Source organism: Symsagittifera roscoffensis, chromosome 5, assembly GCF_963678635.1.
Source record: "Symsagittifera roscoffensis chromosome 5, txSymRosc1.1, whole genome shotgun sequence".
Classification (NCBI taxonomy): Eukaryota; Metazoa; Xenacoelomorpha; order Acoela; family Convolutidae; genus Symsagittifera; species Symsagittifera roscoffensis.
The window spans coordinates 31,509,194-31,537,135 of NC_087066.1; the positions used below are offsets into that span (position 1 = coordinate 31,509,194).

General features: G+C 33.3%; 3 protein-coding genes across 4 annotated transcripts in view; 2 read left to right on the forward strand and 1 right to left on the reverse strand.

The window, feature by feature from the left end:
* Positions 1–16,683, forward strand: part of LOC134846207 (RNA-binding protein 28-like) — a 52,542-nt gene extending 35,859 nt beyond the window's left edge. For both annotated transcript variants that reach the window (XM_063863469.1, XM_063863470.1), the window contains exons 4-12: positions 8,066–8,155; positions 8,935–9,355; positions 9,761–9,870; positions 9,950–10,020; positions 13,180–13,382; positions 13,671–13,827; positions 15,346–15,495; positions 15,901–15,975; positions 16,172–16,683. In XM_063863469.1, the coding sequence (XP_063719539.1) occupies positions 8,066–8,155; positions 8,935–9,355; positions 9,761–9,870; positions 9,950–10,020; positions 13,180–13,382; positions 13,671–13,827; positions 15,346–15,495; positions 15,901–15,975; positions 16,172–16,624 (1,730 nt within the window). In that variant the 3' untranslated portion in view covers positions 16,625–16,683. The remainder of the gene's footprint in view (positions 1–8,065; positions 8,156–8,934; positions 9,356–9,760; positions 9,871–9,949; positions 10,021–13,179; positions 13,383–13,670; positions 13,828–15,345; positions 15,496–15,900; positions 15,976–16,171) is intronic.
* Positions 1–27,942, forward strand: part of LOC134845487 (uncharacterized) — a 288,095-nt gene that overhangs the window by 98,873 nt on the left and 161,280 nt on the right. The window lies entirely within an intron of this gene.
* LOC134846703 (myosin-11-like) overlaps positions 21,979–27,942 on the reverse strand; it is a 34,891-nt gene continuing 28,927 nt past the window's right edge. Inside the window, exons 14-18 of the mRNA XM_063864087.1 lie at positions 26,641–26,826; positions 26,234–26,406; positions 25,746–25,910; positions 23,382–23,550; positions 21,979–22,325 (exon numbers count right to left, since the gene is read on the reverse strand). Of these exons, the coding sequence (XP_063720157.1) occupies positions 22,242–22,325; positions 23,382–23,550; positions 25,746–25,910; positions 26,234–26,406; positions 26,641–26,826 (777 nt within the window). The 3' untranslated portion in view covers positions 21,979–22,241. The remainder of the gene's footprint in view (positions 22,326–23,381; positions 23,551–25,745; positions 25,911–26,233; positions 26,407–26,640; positions 26,827–27,942) is intronic.

A 27,942-nucleotide genomic window follows, 5' to 3' on the forward strand; every position in this document is an offset into this window, starting at 1 on the left:
ATATTTTTCAATTTCTGAGTTGAAGTGTTTGTTTTTCATGAATATGATGATATACTTGCTACGTCTGAATAGTAATTATTTTTTTGATAAGTGATCGAATTGTTGGTGTCCTAAGAAGATGATGATATACTTGCTACTTCTGAAAACTGATTAAGTTTTAATACTGAGTTGAAGTGATGGTTTTTTGTGAATATGATGGTAAACATGCCTTTTTGAAAGTGAATTTTTTTCAAACTGAGTCGATTTATTTGTTTCTTGTGAATATGATAGCAGCTTTGCTAATTTTGAAAAATGATAAGTTTTTCAGAATTTAGTCATAATTTTTGCATCTGGCGAATAATGTGGTCTTCTTCTACTTCCTTAAAGTGATAAGTTTTTATAACTTTGAGTTAAAGTTTTGTTTCTTGTGAATATGATCTATAGAACTATTATGTAAGTGGTGAGTATACTCACCACTTCTAAGAAGTAATTGTATTTTCAAAACTCTGTCGATGCTTTTTGCGACTGTATACTTGCTACATGTGAAACATGATTAAATGTTATTATTGTTGAGTTGAACTTTGATATCTTGCGATGATAGTATACTTGCTATTTCTGAAAACTGATAGTTTAATAATAGTGTGTTGAAATGTTAGTTTCTTGTGGATATGCTGGCGTTTTTTCTATTTAGAAAAATGACTGGTTTTTTAAAACCGAGTCGAAGTTTTTGGATTGCGAATATGATTGTGTAATTGTTTTCCTAAAATTGTTAATTTTTAATACTGAATTGAAATGGTGATTTCTTATGGATATGCTGGCATTTTTGCTATTTTTGATAAATGATTACTTTTCAATCTTTTGTGAGCAAATTTTTGGTATCTTGTGAGGATGATGACATACTTGCTGTTTCTGAAAACTGATTCTTTTTTAATACTGAGTTGAAGTGTTGGTTTTGGGGATATGATGGTAAACTTGCCTTTTCGAAAGTGAGTTTTTTTCAAACTGAGTCGAAATCTTTGTTTTTCGTGAATATGATAGTATATTTGCCAGTTTTGAAAATTGATAAGTTTTCCAGAACTTAGTCATAGTTTTTGCTTCTTGGAAATATGATGGTATTTTTACAGAAAATAGATATGTTTTGATACTTATTTGAGCTGTTTGCTTCTTGTGAGTATAGAATTGAATAAAGAAATTGAAAAACGAATAGTTTTCAATTTCTGAGTTGAAGTGTTTGTTTTAAGTGAATATGATGATATATTTGCTACGTCTGAATAGTAATTTTGTTTTTCATGAGTGATTGAATTTTTGGTGTCTTTTGAAGATGATGTTATACTTGCTACTTCTGAAAACAGATTAATTTTTAACTCTGAGTTGAAGTGTTGGTTTTTTGTGGATATGATGGTAACCATGCCTTTTCGAAAGTGAATTATTTTTTCAAACCGAGCCGAACTATTTGTTTCTCGTGAAAATGATAGCTTACTTGCTTCTTTTGAAAAATGATAAGTTTTTCTGAATATTGTCATAGTTTTTGCTTCTTGGAAATATATATGTTTTAATACTTATTGAGTTGTTTGCTTCTTTTGAATATAGAATTGAGTATAGAAATTGAAAAATGAATAGTTTTCATTTTCTGAGTTGAAGTGTTTGTTTTAAGTGAATATGATGATATACTTGCTACGTCTGAATAGTAATTTTTTTTCCTGAGTGATTGAATTTTTGGTGTCTTTTGAAGATGATGATATACTTGCTACTTCTGAAACTGATTAATTTTCAATACTGAGTTGAAATGTTGATTTCTTGTGGATATGATAGCATCTTTGCTAATTTTGAAAAATGATAAGTTTTTCAGAACTTAGTCATAGTTTTTGCTTCTGGCGAATATGGTGGTCTTCTTTTACTTCCTTAAAGTGATAAGTTTTTATAACATTGAGTTAAAGTTTTGTTTCTTGTGAATATGATCTATAGAACTATGATGCAAGTGGTGAGTATACTCACCCTTTCTAGAGAAGTAATTGTATTTTCAAAATTTTGTCGATGCTTTTTTGCGACTGTATACTTGCTATTGTGGAACATGATTAAATGTTTATTATGAGTTGAACTTTGATATTTTATACTTGCTACATGTGAAACATGATTCAATCGTTATGAATGAATTGAACGTTGTTCTCTTGTTTAAATGTATGCTTACTATTTTTGAAAGTTTAATTCTTTTTTAAACTAAGTCGAAGTTTTTGTGTCTTGCGAAGATGATTGTATAGTTGCTACTCCTGAAAACTGATTATTTTTCAATACTGACTTGAAATGTTGGTTTCTTGTTGATATGATAGCATCTTTGCTAATTTTGAAAAATGATAAGTTTTTCAGAACTTAGTCATAGTTTTTGCTTCTGGCGAATATGGTGGTCTTCTTTTACTTCCTTAAAGTGATAAGTTTTTATAACATTGAGTTAAAGTTTTGTTTCTTGTGAATATGATCTGTAGAACTATGATGCAAGTGGTGAGTATACTCACCCTTTCTAAGAAGTAATTGTATTTTCAAAATTTTGTCGATGCTTTTTTGCGACTGTATACTTGCTATTGTGGAACATGATTAAATGTTTATTATGAGTTGAACTTTGATATCTTGCGAAGATGAAAGTATACTTGCTACTTCTGAAAACTGATAATTTAATAATACTGAGTTGAAATGTTAGTTTTTGTGGATATGAGGGTAAACATGCCTTTTTGAAAGTGAATTTCTTGTTCAAATTGAGCCGAAATATTTATTTCTCGTGAATATGATAGCTTGCTTGCTTATTTTGAAAAATGATAAATTTTTCAGAATATTGTCATAGTTTTTGCTTCTTGGAAATATATTTGTTTTAATGAGTTGTTTGCTTCTAGTGAATATAGAATTGAGTATAGAATTTGAAAAGTGAACAGTTTTTAATTTCTGAGTTGAAGTGTTTGTTTTTAGTGAATATGATGATATACTTGCTACGTCCGAATAGTAATTTTTTTCATGAGTGATCGAATTTTTGTTGTCTTTTGAAGGTGATGATAGACTTGCTACTTCTGAAAACTGATTAATTTTCAATACTGACTTGAAATGTTGGTTTCTTGTTGATATGATAGCATCTTTGCTAATTTTGAAAAATGATAAATTTTTCAGGACTTAGTCATAGTTTTTGCTTCTGGCGAATATGGTGGTCTTTTTTTACTTCCCTAAAGTGAGAAGTTTTATTACATTGAGTTGATGTTTTGTTCCTTGTGAATTTGATCTATAGAACTATGATGTAAGTGGTGAGTATACTCACCACTTCTAAGAAGTAATTGTATTTTCAAAAATCTGTCGATGCTTTTTTGCGACTGTATACTTGCTATTGTGAAACATAATTAAATGTTTATTATTGAGTTGAATTTGATATCTTGCGAAGATGATAGTATACTTGCTACTTCTGAAAACTGATAATTTAATCATAATCAGTTCAAATGTTAGTTTCTTATGGATATGCTGGCGTACTTTCTATTTCTGTAAATGATTAGTTTTTTAAAAGCGAGTCTAAGTTTTTGGCTTGCGAATATGATTATGTAATTGTTTTCTTAAAAAGCGTTAATTTTTAATACTGAATTGAAATGGTGATTTCTTATGGATATGCTGGCCTCTTTACTATTTTTGATAAATGATTACTTTTCAATCTTTTGTGATCGAAATTTTGGTATCTTGCGAAGATGATGATATACTTAGTACTTCTGAAAACTGATCAATTTGAAATACTGAGTTAACGTGTTGGTTACTGGAGATATGTTGGTAAACTTTCCTTTTTGAAAAGGAATTTTGTTTCAAACTGAGTGCAAATCTTAGTTTTTTTTATGAATATGATAGTATACTTGCTAGTTTTGAAAAACGTTTTCCAGAATTTAGATCTGTTTTGATACTTATTTGAGTTGTTTGCTTCTTATGAATCTAGAATTGAGTATAGAAATTGGAAAATGAATAGTTTTCAATTTCTGAGTTGAAGTGTTTGTTTTTAGTGAATATGATGATATACTTGCTACGTCCGAATAAGAATTTTTTTTCATGAGTAATCGAATTTTTGGTGTCTTTTGAAGATGATGATATACTTGCTACTTCTGAAAACTGATTAATTTTCAATACTGACTTGAATTGTTGGTTTCTTGTTGATATGATAGCATCTTTGCTAATTTTGAAAAATGATAAATTTTTCAGAATTTAGTCATAATTTTTGCATCTGGCGAATAATGTGGTCTTCTTCTACTTCCTTAAAGTGTCAAGTTTTTATAACATTGAGTTAAAGTTTTGTTTCTTGTGAATATGATCTATAGAACTATGATGCAAGTGGTGAGTATACTCACCCTTTCTAAGAAGTAATTGTATTTTCAAAATTTTGTCGATGCTTTTTTGCGACTGTATACTTGCTATTGTGGAACATGATTAAATGTTTATTATGAGTTGAACTTTGATATCTTGCGAAGATGAAAGTATACTTGCTACTTCTGAAAACTGATAATTTAATAATACTGAGTTGAAATGTTAGTTTTTGTGGATATGAGGGTAAACATGCCTTTTTGAAAGTGAATTTCTTGTTCAAATTGAGCCGAAATATTTGTTTCTCGTGAATATGATAGCTTACTTGCTTATTTTGAAAAATGATAAATTTTTCAGAATATTGTCATAGTTTTTGCTTCTTGGAAATATATTTGTTTTAATGAGTTGTTTGCTTCTAGTGAATATAGAATTGAGTATAGAATTTGAAAAGTGAACAGTTTTTAATTTCTGAGTTGAAGTGTTTGTTTTTAGTGAATATGATGATATACTTGCTACGTCCGAATAGTAATTTTTTTTCATGAGTGATCGAATTTTTGTTGTCTTTTGAAGATGATGATATACTTGCTACTTCTGAAAACTGATTAATTTTCAATACTGACTTGAAATGTTGGTTTCTTGTTGATATGATAGCGTCGTTACTAATTTTGAAAAATGATAAATTTTTCAGAACTTAGTCATAGTTTTTGCTTCTGGCGATTATGGTGGTCATTTTTTACTTCCCTAAAGTGAGAAGTTTTATTACATTGAGTTGATGTTTTGTTCCTTGTGAATTTGATCTATAGAACTATGATGTAAGTGGTGAGTATACTCACCACTTCTAAGAAGTAATTGTATTTTCAAAAATCTGTCGATGCTTTTTTGCGACTGTATACTTGCTATTGTGAAACATAATTAAATGTTTATTATTGAGTTGAATTTGATATCTTGCGAAGATGATAGTATACTTGCTACTTCTGAAAACTGATAATTTAATCATAATCAGTTCCAATGTTAGTTTCTTGTGGATATGCTGGCGTACTTTCTATTTCTGTAAATGATTAGTTTTTTAAAAGCGAGTATAAGTTTTTGGCTTGCGAATATGATTGTGTAATTGTTTTCTTAAAAAGCGTTAATTTTTAATACTGAATTGAAATGGTGATTTCTTATGGATATGCTGGCCTCTTTACTATTTTTGATAAATGCTTACTTTTCAATCTTTTGTGATCGAAATTTTGGTATCTTGCGAAGATGATGATATACTTGCTACTTCTGAAAACTGATCAATTTGAAATACTGAGTTAACGTGTTGGTTACTGGAGATATGTTGGTAAACTTGCCTTTTTGAAAAGGATTTTTGTTTCAAACTGAGTGCAAATCTTAGTTTTTTTTATGAATATGATAGTATACTTGCTAGTTTTGAAAAACGTTTTCCAGAATTTAGATCTGTTTTGATACTTATTTGAGTTGTTTGCTTCTTGTGAATCTAGAATTGAGTACAGAAATTGAAAAATGAATAGTTTTCAATTTCTGAGTTGAAGTGTTTGTTTTTAGTGAATATGATGATATACTTGCTACGTCCGAATAGTAATTTTTTTTCATGAGTGATCGAATTTTTGGTGTCTTTTGAAGATGATGATATACTTGCTACTTCTGAAAACTGATTAAGTTTCAATACTGACTTGAATTGTTGGTTTCTTGTTGATATGATAGCATCTTTGCTAATTTTGAAAAATGATAAATTTTTCAGAATTTAGTCATATTTTTTGCATCTGGCGAATAATGTGGTCTTCTTTTACTTCCTTAAAGTGTTAAGTTTTTATAACATTGAGTTAAAGTTTTGTTTCTTGTGAATATGATCTATAGAACTATTATGTAAGTGGTGAGTATACTCACCACTTCTAAGAAGTAAATGGATTTTCAAAAGTCTATCGATGCTTTTTTGCGACTGTATACTTGCTTTTGTGAAACATAATTAAATGTTTATTATTGAGTTGAACGTTGATATCGTGCTAAGATGATGGTATACTTGCTACTTCTGAAAACTGATTAATTTTTAATACTGAGTTGAAGTGTTGGTTTTTTGTGGATATGATGGTAAACATGCCTTTTTGAAAGTAAATTTCTTGTTCAAACTGAGCCGAAATATTTGTTTCTCGTGAATATGATAGCCTACGTGCTTATTTTGAAAAATGATAAGTTTTTCAGAACATTTTCGTAGTTTTGCTTCTTGGAAAAATATGTTTTCATACTTGAGTTGTTTACTTCTTGTAAATATAGAATTGAGTATAGAAATTGAAAAATGAATAGTTTTCAATTTTTGAGTTGAAGTGTTTGTTTTTAGTGAATATGCTGATATTTTTGCTTCTTCTTAGGTGTGAATATGTTTTTTATAACTCATCGAGTTCTTAAATCTTGCGAGGATGATGGTATACTTGCTACTTCTGAAAACTGATTAATTTTGAATACTGAGTTGAAGTGTTGGTTTTTTTGTCGATATTATGGTAACCATGCCTTTTCGAAAGTGACTTTCTTTTTCAAACTCAGTCGAAATATTTGTTTCTCGTGAATATGATAGCATATTAGCTAATTTTAAAAAATGATATTTTTTTCAAATTTTAATCATAGTTTTTGCTACTTGCGAAGATGATGGTATTTTAACAGAAGATATATGTTTTAAAACTGATTTGAATTGTTTGGTTCTTGTGGATATAGAATCGAATATAGAAATTGAAAAATGAATAGTTTTCAATTTCTGAGTTGAAGTATATGTTTTTAGTGAATATGATGATATTTTTGCTTCTTCTTAGGTGTGAATATGTTTTTTATAACTGATCGAGTTCTTGGCGTCTTGCGAAGATGATGGTATACTTGCTACTTCTGAAAACTGATTAATTTTGAATACTGAGTTGAAGTGTTTGTTTTTAGTGAATATGATGATATACTTAATACGTCTGAATAGTAATTTTTTTTTCATGAGTGATCCATATTTTGGTGTCTTTTGAAGATGATGATATACTTGTTACTTCTGAAAACTGATTAGTTTTCAATACTGAGTTGAAATGTTCAATACTGTTTAATTTTCAAACTGTTTAATTTTCAATACTGAGTTAAAATATGCTGGCATACTTGCTCTTTTTGAAAAAGCTTATTTTTCAAATTCTGAGCTGAAGTATTGGTTTTTTGTGTGAATATGATGAAATACTTGCTTCTTCTTAGGTGTGAATATATTTTTTATAACTGATCGACTTTTTGGCGTCTTGCGAAGATGATGGTATACTTGCTACTTCTGAAAACTGATTAATTTTCAATACTGAGTTGAAATGTTGGTTTCCTGTGGATATGCTGGCATACTTGCTTTTTTGAAAAATGCTTATTTTTCAAATTCTGAGTTGAAGTGTTTGTTTTTTGTGAATATGATGATATACTTGCTTCTTAGGTGTGAAAATAGTTTTTATAAGTGATCGAGTTTATGGCCTCTTTATGGTATACTTGCTACTTCTGAAAATTGATTAGTTTTTTTAATACTGAGTTGAAGTGCTGGTTTCTTGTGGATATGATGGTTTTCTAACTACTTCTGAAAACTGATTCCTTTGAAAACTGAGTCGAAGTGTATATTTCATGTGAATATGAATGATGGTACATCTGAGAGGATATTTCTATGAATTTAGTTGATGTGATTGTCTTGTGTATTTGATCACGCAATGTGCTTCTACTTCTCAGGATCTTAGTTCGAAATACTTTTTTCTTTTAGCTGTTGATCCAAATTTTGTTGCTTTAGGAAAGAAACGAGGCTTCGCATTCGTGCAATTTGAGACTCGAGAGCAGGCTGTGAAAGCTGTTGAGAAATTTCAGGCTCACGAGTTACGTGGTGAGTATTTAGAGGTCTTTTAACTAATTCCACTTTTTGCAAAGGGGTTTTGAGATATTTGTTTTAAGGTACGAAATTCACATATGCTTAATCGTTAAATCAGTTGTTTATGGGAAGATTCATTAGTGGTTACCATAATGGGCGAGGAATAGTTAAAGAGATTCGAATCGTTTTTGGCTTAGCTCAGAAACAATAGATTGCATTTGTTTTGATATTTGATTAAGAGTAATGAACGTAAAAAAAAACATCAAGACCTATATAAGAGTACTAACTACGTTCAGGAAAAAGTCTTAATATTTGTTCATGCTCGCTCAATTGTGATTTTTCGCGGTTTGAATTTTAATTTCTTTTTAAGTTCAGTTAATTTCCTTTTTAAAAGGATGGCAAAGTGTAAAGGTGTAAAGGAACAGTGTAAAGGAACAGCAAAAGTGTAAAGGTCACGAAAAACGTGATTGACTTCTCGTTTCATAAATGGAATTGATCAGTTTTCGCAGCGGAAAATTACCTACTGATCCAGTTTTCTCAAGTTAAGTTAATTTTATCAAAACACCGATCATAAACTGTGCTTGAAATTCAAAGAGTTTAAGGGCATATATTTTTTCTTAACAATTTGAAGTGTTTTTTTTTGTTTCCTTGCGTTCATTGCTCTTTTCCATGAGTCAATTGGCTGTTTTTCATCGATATTTAACATGAGAAAGGGTTCCAAATCATTAATTGATAAATCTGCATCATTTCTTAGTACTCTAATTGTATAACAATGTTTATTTCAATTGCATTAGGGCGTCCCATGGCAGTAGACCTATCGGTCCCAAAAGACATACATCTCAGACATGGTCATGGTCAACATAATGGCCGACTTCTGGAGCCAGAAGACGGTTCCTATCACGCCTCCTCATGTACAGATGAAAGATTGAGTAGGATTGAGAATTGGAACACCAAGCAAAATGGTGCAGCTGATGACGAGGACAGTGATCAAAATGACAGTGAAGAGAATGAAAACTGTGAAGAAGATGAGAATTCGGACCTGGATGATCGGGAAATGATGTCTGAAGATGATGGAAACTCGGACGAAGAAGGTGAACAAATTGAAGACGACGATGATAATGATGATGAAGAAGAGGCTGCAATGATGAAGGCGAGGAGAAAGAGAGTGGCTGAAAAGTACAACGATGTGCAGGAGGGGAAAACAGTATTTGTTAAGTAAGGAGGAGTAAGCTTGTATTTTCAAATACGAAAACCTATTATCAATTGAAAGCCGATCGTTATGAGCATAAAAAATCCGAAACTTTAGCAGACGCATTTTAAATTATCGAACTGAGCAAAATATTGAGTCCACTTACCCGTAAACATACAACCAAGTTCATACTTACGCACCCGAATTGTAAAAAAAAATACAAAATAAAAGTTCGTACCCAAAGTTTTGGAGTAAAAACTCAAAATCTGAAAGGGAATGATCGTGAATCATTTTTCCTGTAAGAGAGCAGCCGTAACTGGAAAATTGGCCAGATCTGCACTAGCTAGTTCAATATAAATATGATAGGTTTGGATCTATTCCCATTTGTTAAATTTGGAATATTATGGAGTAATTAATGTGGTTTGGTGTAGAAACCTTCCTTTCCGGTCTGGTGATGCAGAGCTGAAAGAGATCTTCTCTCGATTCGGAAAAGTGAGCATGGCCAAAGTTGTCCTGGATCACGAAACAGAGGAATCGAAAGGTGGGTTCCAACTATGGAAAGTATGCAATATTTGAAACCTAGTTCCTACTTACTCTATTGATTTAATTGATTTTTCCAGGTTGTGGGTTTGTGAAATTTGACGACGCAGAGTCTGTCCAAAAATGTCTGGATAAACTGCAGCGAGGGAATGTAAGTAGTGTGCAACATAATTTTTAAATTATTTATTCAAGATAAGTTACTTGAGAGCAGCGGACAGTGTTTTTTTTTGAATGATTCGGACAACAGAATCCGGACAGGCTTCTGCGGTTTGATTTTTGATTTTTTTTTCGGTTAAACTCAAATTAGTTGTTAAAAGGAAGGCAAACTCCACTATCGAACAGTCAAAATGTAAAGGTCGCGAAAAATGTGATCGACTTGTAATTTCGAAAATGGAAATTAATTATCACATTTCCCTGCGAAATATAAGTTTTGCCTATTGATCCAGTTTTCTCAAATTGGGTTAATTTTAACCAAAAAGTGTCCATCATAAATTGTTCTACAAATTCAAAGAGCTTTGAGGCATCAATTTTTTTCTTCGAAATTCAAAACTTGAAGGTTTTTGAAAAAACAAGTCAGTTTTTTTTTTCAGTTACCTTGCGTTCTTTACTCTTTTCCAACTGTCAGCTGGCTACGTTCAAAAAAGTGTCAATCACAAATTGTTCTGAAAATTTAAAGAACTCAAAGGCCGTTTTTTTGAAGTTCGAAAGTTGAAGTTTCTTTCGAAATTTCAATTTTCGAATTGAAATTTTGAATATTCCTGCTCAGTAATCATTCCATTCTAATTTGAATTCTAGCAAGCTATTCGGTCTCTCTGAAGTGTTTGTAGCCAAAAAAAATCACTAGGTACTTGACATTGCGTGTGCTGAGAAATTTAAAAAATAACTTTTATCAAAGTTGTTTGTTTTTGAAGGAAATGCGTATCGCCTCAGTAATATTTCGTTTTTTTTTTAACCTAGATTTTTTTTGTGTATTTTTATACCATCTGACATATTGTTGACCTGAGCTCAAAATTAGTTTCTTACTTGTGGATGTTGAAATTTTTTAATTTTGCTAATTGGGGCAATAAATGTGCACAAATTTTTAGTTTGCTTTTAGCGCTTAGCGAATTAAAGTGGCTCATAAATCGTTCTATATAGAATTGAGACTAGCTAATTATTCCAATTGTTTAGGTAATATCCGCAAATTTTATCTTTTTGTTTTGAACGGCGTGTGAAGAAATATTAAATATAATGAAATTCCATATAAGCATGGGTATTGCAATCGAGAGCTAGATTTTTTTCCCTTTAACAATTTTGTTCACAGAATAGACGAATTGAAATGATATTCATTTCAATAGCACCATGGTTAGTGTAGTGTGTAGTAGGTGCATGTTAGGTATGAGATTTGGGTTCCTGTTAAGAGTTTTTTTTGTGCCGAAATCTTTCGGCAGAATTTCCGTGCTGTAAGAGGTCAGCTTTAATTTCGTCTGCTTATTTTTTTCTAAATAGTTTACCAAATTTGGGTTCCTGTTAAGAGTTTTAGAGAGGTTTTTTGTGCCGACAATTTTCGGCGCTGGAAGAGGTCAGCTTTAGTTTCGTTTGCTTATTTTCTGAATAGTTTATTTTTGATTAACTTTCTTTGGTATTATGTGGGAGTGATTGATTTCTTATATGAAATTTTGGAAAAATTTAAATAAACCTTCTAGACTCTTCATTTTTTCAGTACAATTTTTCAAAAATTTTTTTGTTTGCTCAGTTGAATTAACAGAATTGGTTCAATTTTTTGTTGTTTTTGGTTAGTTGATCGGCTGTAGAGTTAAAGTTTTCGGTAATTTTGTTCAAAATTGCTAGATACATTCGTCCTCTTTTCTGTTAACTTTTTCTGTAACTTTTCGTGTTTAACTTTTTGTATTCCTTAAGTTAAAATTAGTTTCAATGTGTTAAAGTTTTAACGGAATAATTTTTTAGTTTTTTCGTTGTCAGTTTAAAACAACGTTCTGTTTAATTTATTTTCACTTCCGGATAATATTGATACGTTTCCGGACTCATTCATTTTTAAATTGGCTCAATGATACGTCTTTTTTTTTCTAGGAACATAAGTTAAATTGCGTTTTTTTGGTTGAGGTTTTCAACTTTTTCTTTTTTTTCGCCTGACCAGAGTTTCTTTTTTGAAGGAAAAAAAATCGGCGTGTTTTCTTTTTCAGTCTTCAAAATTATTTGTTTGTTCTTTGCAGCGTATTTTTCTTGTTTCTACATCTGTGTTTCAATCGAGTTTTTTTAGCAATTTTTTCTCTCAGCAAGAAGATTGATTATCAGGTTTTGAATTGTTTTTGAAGTTTATCATTTTAAATAGTTTGTTGTGTCTAGAAACGTTTTAGGTTTTTTCAGGTCAGGTTTGTTGTTTGTTTAAGCTTACTTGTTCTGGTTGTTTCAAAATGAGTTAATCAGTGTGCTGTTTAGAAATAGTTTCATCGTGTGTATTCTGCATAGCTGGCCAGCTCAAAACCACAGTTGTAGTCAAACTGATTTTACTGCTTTTTTATTTTCAAAAATGTTTTCCAACATTTTTCCAATCTGATTTATTGTTCCGACTTTCGATACGAAAGTAACGGAATATTTGTGCTCGGGTTGGGTTTTTTTTCTTCAGACAAATTTCGACTTTTTAACTAGCCATTTTTGACGACATTTTTTTATATCATTCGAAAGCCATTGTTGTCCTGAGTTTAAATTTGAAAAGATATTTTACCTGTGATCATTTTTCGTAAAGTTATGAGGGTTTAAAGTTTACCATTTTGGCCGATTTGGGACAATTGAAGCGCGATATATTCCGCACTATTAACGCGTAAGCGGAGATTTAATCCGTCTGAGAAATCGTTCCAAATTGGTTGAAAGAAGCTTCTTTGCCATAATTGATTTATTACAATGAGCGAAATCTATTGTTTAGTACTTTATATGGCGTGTGAGGGGATTATTTTCATAGAAAAATTTTCAAATTTAGAAAAAGTTTTTCATTTTATTTTGTTTCATTTAATTCTTCTATGTTGTTTATGTTATTACTGCTCCATAAACGTTAAAAGGCAGTCGGAACTTTCAGGGCTTTGACCTGACACGAGCAGTCTTGTTTACTTTTTAAAACTTTCTTATAGACGTTTTTTTTCCATCGCAAGTGGTGGGAAGCTCTGTGTGAAACTTGCGATTATATTATGATTCAAAATAAAAGCCTCATCAGACATGAAACGGCAGTAGAAACATTCAGTATATTACTAGTTTTTTTCTAGATTACGAATTGTGGTTTGCGAAGACTGATTGCTTAATGTTTTCCATATTGTAGGGTCTGATCATGGATAGGCGGAAGCTGAGTGCAGAAGTGGCTGTTGCGAGGGAGACGAAAGAGAGGGAGAAAGAGGAGAGGAAGAAGGATTCGATGGAGCAGAGAGTGAATGACAGACGCAACCTCCACCTGGCCAGGGTCGGACTGATCAGAGGAGACGCAGTCATGAATATGTCCAAACATGATCTCAAACTCAGAGACAGGTGGGGCAATGCGACTAGAAGCTTTTATTGCTTTTTAATTGACTCGAGGATAAATTGAACAAAGTCACTGTTGTGAATAATGCATTTTTGGCAACGGAGCGTGGGTGTATGTTTGCTAATGACAAAATAATGATTTCTTTCTTTTATAAAATTTGAATACAAGACTTTGGAGTTTCCTTAGTTACAGGGTTCTTTGGTGGACTTTCAATACTCCGTAAAGTCGGGACTTTTGTCTGATTTGTAAACCCAGTTGTGTTTTCTGGCTAGTAATTGAAATTGTGCTTTTAGAATTGAGAAAGTGAAAAAAACGAAGTTGCAGAACTCCAACATAGTGGTGTCCCAAACTAGACTCTGTGTGCACAATGTGCCCAAACAGATTACAGACAAGGAGCTGAAGGCAATGTGCTTGAAAGCTATTAGAGGAAAGAAACATCATATCATTGAGGTCGTTCAAGTGTTCTTTGACTTTTTTTTCAAGAGTACTGAACTTAAAGTAATGAAGAGAGTGAAAGATTAATGAAGAGGGTGAAAACTCTTATATAGCTCTAGCTGTTTTTTTTTCAGGAAAAGTCTTAAAACTTGTTCAGGCTTTAATTTACGTTTTAGCGAGTTGATTTTTGAGTTCTTTTCAAGTTCATTTCATTTCCTTTGCTTCAAATAAAAATTGGATGCAATACCTTAAAGTGTTCATGAAATGTCTATTCCTTGATTTGAGATCGACCCCTTTTTAGCATCTTGTTTATCTACTTCTTTGAAGTGATAGTTTTCTTTGATTCAGGGCTGCCATAATGTATTTTGATTCCCATTTATGGTTCCATTGTGTTATAAGGCTTGCGATTAGCAAGGTATCAAACTGGAATATAGACTTTTTTTCGGGTTAACAACTTGTTTAACAGAATCACTTACTGCCGAATTGGTATCTTGGTTCATAATGAATTCAAACTGCTAATCGTAATCGGCACACTTTGTGTGGAGGTAACCAATACGCCTGGGACGCCAAATGTCCTGGTCTCGAAACTGACCGGACCTGTTTTTTTTCAACGGGAAATAGTTCGTTTCGAAAAAAAAGTTCGTCTTGTTATTGTCTGCTTATGTTTTTTCGACTTAGTTGCCATATTGTAGATTTTTTAAAGTTTTTTTATATTGTAGTTGCTTTTAGTCTTCTGATTAACCTCTGCTGTTTGTAATTTTACTAAAATGACTTCGTATATAAACTTGATTCTGTCCAAATGCTTTCGGTCTATTTTTTATTGGCGTAGTGACCTAATTTCGAGTCGTTTCAACAGAAATATTTTTCATGCTCACCTCTGGATCGCGCAAAATGCTAAATTTCTTAATAGAATTTCATGATAACAATTTTTTTCTGACTTTTGATTTTTTTCCCTTTTTTGGCTTGATAGGTTGCGGCGTATATTGTATCGGCTTATTGGCCTCATATTACGTATTTCGACCAGCGAAAAACGTTTTGTGAATGCGTGTCTGTGTTTTGAAGTTGAGGGGGACTTAACATCTTGGTCTAAAATTTTTTTATTTCGACTTTTTTTCTTTTCTTGGGCTTGATAGGTTTCGGCCAATTCTCTATCGGCTTAGTATCCTCATATTGTTTCTTTGACGAGCAAATGAAGTGTTTAAGGTTGAGATGGACGTATTAACTTTTCAGATGTCTGAAGTTTTGTTGATTTTTTCGGCTTAACGGGTTTCTGTGACAAGGTATTTTCGGCTTTGTTGCCGCTAAGTACATTATCTTGCGATGCTTTTTACACAATCTATTGTCTCGTAATGTTTTGTTTCAAAACTAGTCTTACTCATTTTAATAGATCGAATTTTTTCGACCTTTTCGATTTTTTTTTGTATCGCAAGTGATGCAAAGCTCAGCTTCGCCCCTGTTGAAACATTGTTTTCACTGTAAAGTTGGCCGTCTGTGATGAGAGTGGGAATTTTTTGCAAACCCTGTCTGTTTCAGTGTCGTATAATGAAGGAGAAAACGGACAAGACTGCGAGTGGGCTGGGAAAGAGTCTCGGCTATGCATTCGTCTCTTTCTCCTCCCACCCGCTCGCACTGAAGGCGCTGGAGGCACTCAATGACAACCCCAATGTCTTCTCCCACGAAAAGGTTTCTATAAACTAATTCTTTTTGGATTCCTCTACAGACCAGTTCTATTATTGTGCGAGTTAATCTATTGAAACTAAAAGAATATTGGTTCATGTATTAAGTTTAATATTCAAAAAGTCATCTTTTTGAGAGCAGCAAAATATTCTATATTTGAAGAGGAGTAAAGTGTTTGTCAATAACTAAACAGGCGTCACATGATTTTTTGGAATTGCTTGAAGTTTCAACCAGTGACAAAATTCCGGCAATTAAGCGTCTAGATATTCAGTGGTAACTCGGAGAAGCACTAAGGCGCGAAAAATCAATTTGCTCGAATTATACTATATCTACAAAGAGACCCTCTTATAAATTTTAAAGCCCCCACAAACTTGGCGCAAAAATTACTCGGTCAATGCAATTTGTTTTCAGCGACCAGTTGTGGAGTTTTCGTTGGAAAATATGACAGCTCTTCAGAAGAAACAACGCAGTATGCTCAAGTCACAAGTGAGTGCATTATCTTTATTCCTCATTTTTGAAAATTAAAAATGGACAATTTTTTCCGATGAGAGAATCAGAATTTTACATATATAATTTTTCGGTTGTCGCAATTTTTCAACGATGAGTTGCATTGCGCAAAATAATCGAAGTTTGGATTTGTCACTGAAATAATTCTAATGTAATTCTTATTTTGTGTTGATAGGGTAAAGATCCTTCCAAGGAGCAATTTCGGAGTGGCAATGAAGTCCTGAATTACAAATCCAAAAAGAAACTCAAAACGATTGCCAAGTCCGTGCAACTACCAGAAAAAGAAGAGGCGTCTGCGAACAAACCCAAGAAATCTGACGTCGCTCTACCTCCAGCTGTGATCGAGACTCTATCTGCGGCTGATTTGAAAACACGAGTGATCAACCCAATGCCAAAGAAAACACTACTGAGATCTGTCGACAAAGCAAAACTGCACAAAACGTTAAGCCGAAGAAAAAAGCAGAAACAAATGAGCACACAAGGTTTCAAAGACAAGAAACAGTCTGAGGAAAGTTCAGTTCCTATAAAGAAAATAAACTTGAAGAAAAAGAATAAGTTTTTGAAGCAGCCTTTGACCGATAGTTTGGATGCTTTGATTGCAAAACGAGTTCAAAAGCGAACTGTTTAAAATAATGTATTTGCACTCCTGCCTGCTGGTTTTGATTGTTGAATTGAAGTTTTTCATTTGTCTTAAAAGTTAAGATCAGCAACAAATAAACATAGGAAGTATTTGAAATCAATTTGTTTTATTCTACAAAACAGGAAATATTTGTATTTCAAAACAAACCGTTTTATTCAACAAAATATCGCATTTTGTCTGTTAACATACTGCTTTTATAATCATATATTGCATCTTGCATCTGATGTATTTTGTAAACACAGCTGGCATAAAGTCTTGGTTTTGATTAAGACCATTCATTGCCTGTTATTTTCCCCCATGGTCGACACACTGAGATTCTTGTTCTTTGTGTTTTTTGTGCAATGTCACAAATGGTTAACAATTAAATTGTAATGTTTTGAAAAGCGTAATATATCGAAAATCGTTAAGTGAATGTTTGCGCCTGATTTTGCGTCAATTTATTGCTGTCGTACACGTTACATTCGTACACGTTGCAACGCGGATGGTCGGAGCCCTATATTGTCCAATGGCATACTTTTTACTCTAGCGAGCTTAGTGTATTAGCTTGACTCTTTTTTCCCTACCTAACTCGCTAATAAGAGTGTTCATTTGGTGGCATTTTTGCTATAATCACAATCTGTAGCATTCGAAATTGCAGTGCAATAAATTGAACAAATTGAAGAAACTTAAAGACGGTTTTTTAATCAGAGGTGTAGCGATTCAAGCTAATCTTTAAAATTTCTAGCGCAAAAAAATATCTCATGGGTGAACTTTTCTCTTATTGAGAAATTGCGTATCTCGAAATAATTTAAATAAACGGTAACAAAGAAAAGAGTCTTCAAGAATTTATTTTCAATGCACATAGTGCAGACTCGTATAAAGGTCGTGATAATTTTTCTGTTGTTTTTTTTTGGAATAATTATTGCTTTATTTAGATAGTTTTTTCCTTTGATAAAAGATAGGCAAACTCAACAAGCGAACAGCTCAATATATAGGTCGCAATAAAACGTCATCGAGTGCTAGTTTAGAAAGTGTATTTATACAAGTAAGCCTTAGCGAGCGTAATAATTGGTTAACCAGAAAAAAGTCTATACTCCGAGTGGTTAACCAGAAAAAAGTCTATACTCCGATTTGATAACGCTTGCTAATCGCAAGCGTTATCAAATCGGAGTATAGACTTTTTTCTGGTTAAACACTAGTTTAAAAAAATCAATGAATTACTAGTGAATTTATCATTTGTGGAGCATTCAATTCTGCAGCAATTGTGCTCAATTTCCTGAAGATTCAAGTTTAACTACCGCGTACGAAAACTAATTAACTGCTACGTGCCTAGGCTCGAATCCGGTCAGCATATATATATATATTTTTTTTCAAAGTCCAAAGTAATTAGTATGAAAAACAGCGGTCTATTTGTTGTTCGCTTATGTTCTGTCGGCTTACTTGCAATTTTTCGTATTTTTTGCTGTAAGCTAATCGAAAAAAATTTTTTGTAAAAGAACATGTTTTTGATTGATATATTTTTTTTAAATAAAAAAACTCACTTAAAAACTCTCTTCGGCCTAAATAGTTTCGGCGTTTGTTCTATCAGCTTATGAACCTATATTTGAGTTTTATCAAGCAAAAAATAGATTTTAATCATTTTGCGCATTTGCTAAAGAGGAGGGCCGTAAATATTTAGAGTTTCAGAAGTTATAGCTCAAATTTTTTCGTCAACAAGCTCTTTACTCGCTGCTTGATTATTTTTTTTAAATATTTTTTTCCGGTGGTTGTGTTGGACTTGCGCCCCTCAAATTGAACATCATCGAGTCAAATGTTTGGAAACTTCGTAGGTGTAATTGATTTGGTCTTCAATTTTTTTTGTTTTTGGTATCGCAAGTGGTGCGCAGATTTGCTTCGCCTCGTTGTAATATTACGACTATTGTTTTTTTTGAACTTGAGGTGCAAATATAAGTGCTAATTTTAGTTCTACTATTTACCGAGGTGCTACTATTTACACATGTCAGCTGTAGCCAGCGTAATGTAATGTTACGACTATTTTTTTTCAACTATGAAGCAAATATTAGGTCTACAGGCTGCTTCAGCGTTTTATTAGTATGTGCTTTGACATTTGATAAGTAGTAAATTAAATTGATGCTTTTTGTTTTATCAAATAAACTTAAAAAGCTATTGGTTAAATAGGGCTATTTTTTTTTTACTTTTTTCCTTGTTTTTTGCAATTTTAGAGCTAGTTTTTTCTGTTTTTTTGCTCGCGATGCAAAATCTAGCTTCGCTTCCCTGTAAACTGTTGAAACAATCATTTCGAGCGTATTATAATTCAATTTTTGAAGGCGCACTCGGCTCCACTATTTTTATTAAAACGTTTAATTAACTCTTAGATCAGTTTTTTTTTTCATTATTTTCTGTGTTTCAACTAAACTTGGTTCAAGGAAAAACACTTAATAGAGTTTTTTGCCGATTTTTTCAGTTTTTTAAGAACACAAAAAGTTACTCGTTTTTGTTTTATTTAAGTTTTTTGCAACTTTTCGTAGTTTTAGCGCTTCTTTTTGCAAAAGACGCTGTGATTCTTGTTCTTTGTATTTTTTATGCAATGTCACTAATGGTCAACAATTAAATTGTAATGTTTTGAAAAGCGTAATATTTCGAAAATGGTTAGGTGCATGTTTGCGCCTGATTTTGCGATAATTTATTGTTATAGGATTTTGATTAAAAGTTCTATCGAATAGCTGCAGCAGTTTATTCATCTTTTTATTGTTATCAAGGGCTTGCTGAAAATATCTTTAAGTTACTATTTGAAAGTTGCGTACATTAAGTTTGAAAGACTGTATTGTTTTATGCTTTGTCAGAGACTCGTGTAGTTTTTTTTGGTAATTTTGGAAACCAACCAATTAAGTTGCCGAAAAACTTGTTAAAATGAGGCTATGCTAACTTTATTAGGAAAAATAGTCACATTCGGGAGATCAAATGTACTATAATCGGCAACCAAATCTGTTTTTCTGTAAACAACTTTCTTACAAATAGGTAAGAAAATGAACTTGCTCTTTTAGTGAAGCTTTGATTTCCTGATTTGGTCCGGAGATAACGCAGTTGCCTTTGCACCCCAAGGTGTGGCGTTTGAATACCAGCCAAACCTTTTTTAAAGTATGTTTGAAAAAGAAATTGTTTTCCAGGAGGAATCGATTGTCGGATTTTCGTGTGTGCCTAGGTTTTGTCGGCGTAGTTTCCCCATCACGGTTTTTTTTGTGATGCAAGCATTTTTCATAAGTTGCCAATAATATTGATTTGCTCCTGTAATTTGTAAATTTGTTAACCACGACTCAGTACTTTTTCTGTTTTCTTTTTTTTCGCTGTAATCTTTGTTCAGCTTTAAAAATTTTCGGCTTTTTTTGATTGAGTCAAACTATTTAGTGAGTTTTGAAAGCCAAAACGTGATTATCAATTTTGAAAACGACTCAGGTCGGGTTTGTTCCAAAAGTTTGCCTCTGCTTTACTTCCGGAGGAGCAAGTGTGGCCACAAGTGTACAAGACATTTTGTCAGAAGAGAACTTTGTTCACAGATTTCTTCACGTGACGTGTATGCATGCAGTACACGTGCGTCCTGATATTTTCCTTTGACGGTCATTTATACCAACGTGGGCCTCTAAATAAATTTTTTGCTATTTTTTTCAGTAAATTACAGTTGGAAAGATTTTGTTTCAGTAAAACCCGTTTTAAGTCATCATTTTATTCTCATGTGCTAGAAAGCAATTGTTAATTTTCCAACTTTTTTTCTAATTTCAAATTTTGAACAAAATTTTCATTTTTTTTTCTCTATTCCTTCTATTAAAATCCTTCTCTCTCTATTAAAATCGTGGCTTTAATTTTTGATATCCGATCTAAAAGTTTGTTTGCGTTTTTTGTGTTACGCTAAGTTTTGAACGTTTAAAATCCTCTGCTGTTTTTGCTTTAGTCAGTTCTTTGTGCATGATGTATTGTAAATCGTGCGACTGCGTAAAAAAAATAATGAACAAGTTAAAGGATATTTTCTCCTCGTTATTGAACGTATATTCAAGGCTTTACGTACGTTCGCGCGGTGTGTCTGCATTTGGTAGAGCAAGATCCCTCCTAACAAAACTTGCTAGCTAAGTTAATAGCGCCTAATACAGCTAGGGCAAAAAAAATTAAAAGGTTTTTTTTCTTGTTCAATCGGCTGTTTGAATCCATGCGTGCCTGAAGTGAGTCTCCGCAGTGTTATGAGTTTTGTTCTCGTATTTGCTAATATTTTAGAGTTCATCGTCACAAAGCCAACCTGTATCTTGTGAATTTCAAGCGGATTGGATTCCGCAACAATGACGCTCTCTTTGATCTTCGCCTTTGTTCTTTTGTTTTCTTTTATTGTTCCGACATATAATTTTAACATGATTAAAGACTTCTCTGGTTTCCAGAGACATACACGCACTAAATTGTGCGCCTATCCAGTGCACAGTTTGGCCTCGTAATGCTCTCGGCCGTGTTTTGCTTATGTTTACGAAGTGAAGCTTCAACTGCGCTTCATCTTTTTTATTTGACATTGATTAGTTTTCCAAATGGTCATACTTTGACTTATTGTCTATTAAGTTTTTCCAGCCACATATAAAAACAAGACTGCTCGTATCAGGGCGAAGCCCTGAATGTTCCGACTGCCCATTAAGGTTTATGGAGCAGTAAAATCATTAAAAAATTTAAAGTAATAAAACAAAATGAAAATTTTTTTTTCAAAAATTTGAAATTTTTTATAAAAATCATCCCCCCACACGCCATGTAAAGTACTAAAGGATAGATTTCGCTACTTGTAACAAATCAATTATGGTAAACAAGTTTTGTTAAACTAATTTGGAACGATTTCTAAGACGGATTAACTCTCCGCTTACGCGTTAATAGCGCGAAATACATCGCGCGTGAATTGTCCCAAATTGGCCAAAATGGCAATCTTTAAACCCCCGTAACTTTACGAAAAACGATCACAGGTGAAATATCTTTTCAAATTTGAGCTCAGGACAACAATACCTTTCGAATGATATAAAAAAATTCCATCAAAAATTGCTAGTTAAAAAGTCGAAATTTGTCTGAAGAAAAAAAAAACCAACCCCGAGCACAAATATTCCGTTACTTTCGTATCGAAAGTCTGAACAAAAACTAAAAGATCTGTATAAAGTTCTTCTTGTTCGTAAATAGACTGGGTGTTTTAGCCTTCCATGTCTGAATCCTGAGCGAAATCTATTTAACATCGTTTAGACTGCACGACTACGGATCGTTAACTCTCGAAATCAGCAAAAGCAGAGCAGGCTCCTTAAATAAAAATTAACATACTATGCCTCTTTGTAAATCTCATAATACAATTTTGAACATGAGAATGTACAAAAAAATTATATTACAGTATATAATTCAGCTTGTACCAAATTAGCAAATTCGAAGAATGATTATTATTCCATAAGTTTAATTATACAACTTCGTATAAAATGGTTCCGCTTAAAATTTAAGCACGATATAAATTCAATATCTGATATTAAAAATCATATCCAGTCCTCATGTCACTAGGCAGATGTGTCCACGAGGTATTGGACAGGGGCTTCTTGGTTTTATTAGGGGTAACTTGTTAGCCTTTGAAGTCTCAGTGTGATGCAAAAATGGAGAGTGAGTTGCCGTATCCGCTACTTCTCAATGTATTCATCGGACTCACGTTTCCATTGTAGAGCTGAAATCAAAGAGAAATCTGCAATAGTTTCATATGATTCATTTGCCGTTGTAGAGAGGTTAAACACTACTGCCAGTTGAAGCTAAAATTAGGAAAATCTCAAAATTGTACTTAATATATGAAATCTTGAGGGTAACTTATTTGAAATACAGTACCATGTCAAGTGGGATTGGGCATAATCGACTCTTCCGGTTGCCCCTAAATTCGGCTTGCCATTTTCAGTACTATTTTGCTGCATTTTTTCGTTACTGTTCTAAAATGCGCAAAAAAAAACATTTCCCTAAATAGTTACCGGTAGATATGGCCGAAAATTTTTTTCCGAGCTACAGTCATGGTCATTCTGCGATTTAATTTCATTCTGACTAAAATTTTTCCATCTGTAAATGAGGTTTTGTCGTGCCAAGAAGGTTTTCTTTTTTGGAATCGACAAGAGGCATGCACGGGAGTGCAATTTTTTTCTTAAATTTTATTCAAACCAATAAAATCTCGACCCATATAAATGCAAACCCAATGCTCCCGAAGGTTATAATTTCACAGATTGTACTGTCTAATCCAAATAATCATGCTTTGTGTCCACCAAATGCTAACTCACATTAATCTTAACTGAGGGAGATCCAAGCAGAAACCCAAACCCAAACCAGCACGAGTGTTCAATTAGGAACTTCGCGGGTTTTGGGCTGAGGTTTCTTTTCCATCCAGTGAGCAAGCTAGTGGGTTAAACAACTTTAAGCCAGTTCATCGGGTTATAATAATTGTAATCAACTAAGTGGGTACAGCTAAACCACATTTTCTACATGAATACTGAATTAACGAGTTGAAAGTTATGTGCAAATGTTATTCAACTAACAACGACATCTAAATTATAAAGTGCAGCTTATTTGGAGAACTTAACTGATTAGAAAAGCGAGCAAGTTTTTCCAATTTCGGGCGGCTTTAATCGGCCAAATCATCTGATGGCTTAAAGAACAATCGAGTGAATGATGAAGGTGGCGAAACGTATTCAAACATGAGATATGTGTTAAATTAGCAGAAAAGGGAACTCCGTCGACTCCTTACTTTCATTTCGTATTCTTTCAGATTTCGCTCCAGGTTGATTTTCTCGTCGACTGTGGCCGACAACTTTTCCTTCAGTGTTTCATTCTCGTGCTGCCAGTCTCGCAAGTTCCGTTCGCTCGAAGTGAGAGACCGAGAGAGCGATTTATTCTCCTCCACGGCAGATTCAAGTCTGAAATGAAAAACAAAGCTTGCAAAACTTGAGGATTTTTTTGAGACGCATTTGAGACGCATTTGCCGGAAGTTCTTGAGTTTTCACGCTTCAGTTCAGGGGTGGATTTATTGGAGGAAAGGGTAGAAGAAGCCTCCTCTCAGGAAATTGACCACTTCGTTACCCAAAAACTCCCCCTTTAGTTCTATTTTACGATATCCTTTCAGGCAACCTACCGCAGAAAAAATTTCTGATGGCGCTATTGGCATTAATATACACTAACTTGATGCGTGAGCGCGCCCTTTTAAAAATGTTAGATCTGCCCCTGCTTGCGGTTATTGTTCCGACTTTCGATACGAAAGTAACGGAATATTTGTGCTCGGGGTGGGTTTTTTTGTTCTTCAGACAAATTTCGACTTTTTAACTAGCCATTTTTGACGGAATTTTTTATGTCATTCAAAAGGTATTGTTGTCCTAAGCTCAAATTTGAAAAGATATTTCACCTGTGACAGTTTTTCAAAAAGTTACGGGGGCTTAAAGATTGCCATTTCGGCCAATTTGGGACAATTAACGCGCGATATATTTCGCACTATAACGTGTAAGCGGAGAGTTAATCCGTCTTAGAAATCGTTCCAAATTGGTTGAAAGAAGCTTATTTGCCCTAATTGATTTGTTACAAGGATTGAAATCTATTCTTTGGTTCTTTATATGGCGTGTAGGGGGATGGTTTTCATTAGAAAAATTCAAATTTTAGAAAAATTTTTTTTTTCATTTTGTTTTATTTCATTTAATTTTTTAATGTTATTACTGGTCCATAAACCTTAAAAGGCAGTCGGAACATTCAGGGCTTTGCCTTGATACGAGCAGTCTTGCTATGATTGTGATTCAACAGTCAGAAAAAATTAGATCTAGAAGTCCAGCTAAGACTGGAGGCACCTGTTCGATAATTTTCGATTTTATTGTACTGATGCGGGATGGAACACATATTTTCAAAAATTTTAAATTGGGCTTCATCCAAAACCATAGTGGTTGCTCTATTAAAATGTGAGTGAAAATTTGTGATTTTGCAATTTTTCAAGAATATTTTTGTACAAACTTTAGGGCGTAGCATCTTATGCACAGAGGCTTCCCACAACATGTTGCTTCGATTAAGACCTTGATATCAGATTGAGTTGTTTTCAAGAAGAGTCAAAAAGTTTCAAAAACGGTCCAAAAATGTCAAAAATTGCTTTTTTCCGGGAACGAAATTTTTTTTTGTTAAAAAACTTTGAGTGTAGCTGTTTAATCAAAGGAGCTTGCCATAACTTCTTTTTTCTATTGAACCTAAAATATCAGATTTGGGAGGGTAGTTTTTGAGAAAATCAGAAAATTTCGAAAGAAAAACGGCCACAAAATCGAACATTTGACTTTTCCGAGGATGATAACTTGTCGTTTAATAATTTTTGGGCGTGAGCGCGTATGCAGGAGAGCTTACAGTTAAACCAATATATCAGATTCGGGATGGTAGTTTTATCAAAAGTCAAAAAATTTCAAAAAACCAGTCAAAACTTAAAAAATTTTACTGTTGCTAGGGTCATAACTTCTTCTGTAAAAAATAGGGTGTAACCGCTCATGCATGGGAGTTTTCCACAATCCGTTCTAGTTATTGACACAAAAGTCTCAGATTTGGGAAGGTAGTTTTCGAGAAATTCCAAACAGTTTGAAAAAACGGTCAAAAAAGTCGAAGGTTTGACTTTTCTGAGGGCCATAAGTTTTTGTGCAAAAAAATTTGGTCGTAATCGCTAAAGCAGGGAATTTCGTACAGTTTATTCTATCCATTCAATCCAAAATCTCAGATTTGAGAGGATAGCTTTTGAGAAATTGTAAGAATACTAAAAAAAAATGGGTCGAAATACCCCGTCACATTTTTTCGAAGGCTGTAAAAAGTGGGGTAAGGTAAAGAGAGCCTATAGATTTACGGATGCACACAGGGGAGTGGGCGGACTTCTCATTGGTACCCCCTTTTTCTCGAACATCAGCAGAGATAAAGCGTCTCAAAAAAATTAAAAACCCGATCCCAAAATTTTTTTTCATAGTACCTGTTTTTATCAATCAGGAAGTTTGAATCTAACTTAAAAACCTTTATTGCTATCTTCATAATTATGTAATCTGTTTGGAAATTAAAAGGATTTAGCGGTTGAGGTTTTAAGATAATTTCTGTAAATATTATTGCTCACTTTGATGATAGATCCCGTTTATCCTCATTGACTCTCTTGAGCATCTGTTCTACTGAGGAGCGAAGGCTGGTCTGATGGCTCAGTTCCAGGTTGAGTGAGGTCACTTTGTGCTCCAGAGAGGAGATCTTCTCACTCGCCAACTGACGCTGCTTTGCCGACTGGTCTCTAAAACGGAAACATCTCAAAATGAATAGTTAGTTTTGTCTTTTGTCATCGACATCAGATGATATGTAAAAAATGCCCTACTAACATTGAGGCGAGTGCAATCCAAAAAAGTAAGGCTTGAGTATTTTATACCCAAACTTCCTCTCAGGTCTAAGAAGTTTTGACTACGGAAGCTAAAGTTTCCGAAAATATTCTCTGGAAGGTAAAGTTTCCGAAAATATTCTCTGGAAGCTAAAGTTTCCGAAAATATTCTCTGGAAGCTAAAGTTTCCGAACGCGTTTTTTTCAGTAAGTGCTTGAAAATTGAACTGGCAGTCGTCTCACTTGAGCTTGTCGCACTTTTCCTTGTATCTGCTCTTCAGCTGTAGGTTCCGGGTGAAGTCCTCGTCCTGCTTCTGAGTCAGTTTGTCCAACTCTGCCAGTAGTTCGTGCATCTCAAACTGCAGCACCAGACAATGTTCCAGAAGGTTCTCCTTGTTCATGTCCACCAACTCATTCTAGAATGCAGGGACACATTTCTATAGAAACTGGAGGTAATGATAAGAACGCTGCTTAACCTAAAGAATATCAAAAATTTGCAGAAAACATTAACACATACAAGTACTAAACATAGATTAAATGCGCGTTTTTTTATTTTTACGGCCCGGAATGATGTAAGCATAACCGCATCAAAAACTAAATATCATTCTAAGCAATAATCTAAACAATATTCTATCCTTATTGATACTTACCTTATCTTTGAGTGAGAACTTCCCGCTTCCCCCTCCCCCATTCTTTCCTCCCACTGTTGCCCTGTGTAGCTTAGGCGTGGATGTGTTGTTGTCTTTGTGGCTGCTGGATCCAAAAGAGTGGTTGTCCAGGTCTTCTTCTAATTCCTCTCGCTTCGACTTGTAGGATTGCAGCTTCTCGTAGAACCTCTGCAAATAGATAATTATAGGCATGAACTTGATCTTAAGCTTGAGACATTGAACTTTAGGAATCAAAAATTTCCGATATAATCAAATGGGAGAAAGACAAGACAAATATCTGTTTTTCAGTTTGATCGAGAATTTTGTCAAAATGAAGTTTATCAGAATAATTCATTTTATTGCTACCTAATTTTTTTTGGTTAACATGGCCAACTGTGTTTGTATATGAAAATTATATCAAGTGTGGGTATTGAAAAGCAATAAAAATGCAAAAGATTGAGGGGATTCAGTTTCACACTTGCAAAACAAAAGTTTCAGGAAGCTACTAGACATTTAATAGCATGTTTTTTGTGGATTCCAATAAAAAATTCAGAAAACCATTGACAAGTTCTGGAATCCACTGAAAAAACAGAATCTAGTGACAAACTTAGGGAAATTACTCTGGAACCTACTGGCAATGCTCAAAACCAGCAACTTTTAATCCAACTTGCTTCAATTGAAGAAAAAACGCGTCTGTCCGTGAAATGCAAAACAAGCGTGGCTTAGTATTTGTCTCTATTTTCCACATTTCTGCCCGCTAGCCTGATTGTAGATTTTTGCCCGCTAGCCTGAGCCGTGTAATTATTAAACATTTGATTTTCGATTCCAATTCAACGCTCGTGTATGGAAACCGATTCAAGTTTTGCAGGTAAGAGAGAAAAAGTCTTTGGAATCCAAATCAGCATAAAGTTTACCAATTGTAGTCTTCTAATTTAGGCAGTTTGGAAAAAAATATTTTTTATACTTGACTCTAATTGAAAAGTTTTGTTTTTGCAACTTGATAAACCGGATCAACCAGTGTGTATACCTCGCTGGAAGTTTTTAAAATCAAAATTCACTTTTTAAACTGAAAAACAACTGCAATTTTTTGCACCAATTGGAAGTTTGCCGCACGGGAGCACAAATTACTTTGCACCTAAAAAACTTATCAAGATGACGCTAAAACCCCAAAAAAAGTGCAAACAGCTGCAAATGTTTAGACACGAAGGTAAGTTTTATTTTATTAGAAACCTTAAAATAAGGCCAAAATCCCAACCTACACAAAAAAAAGTTTTTGCCGATCATTAACATTTTAAAAGTATTTGA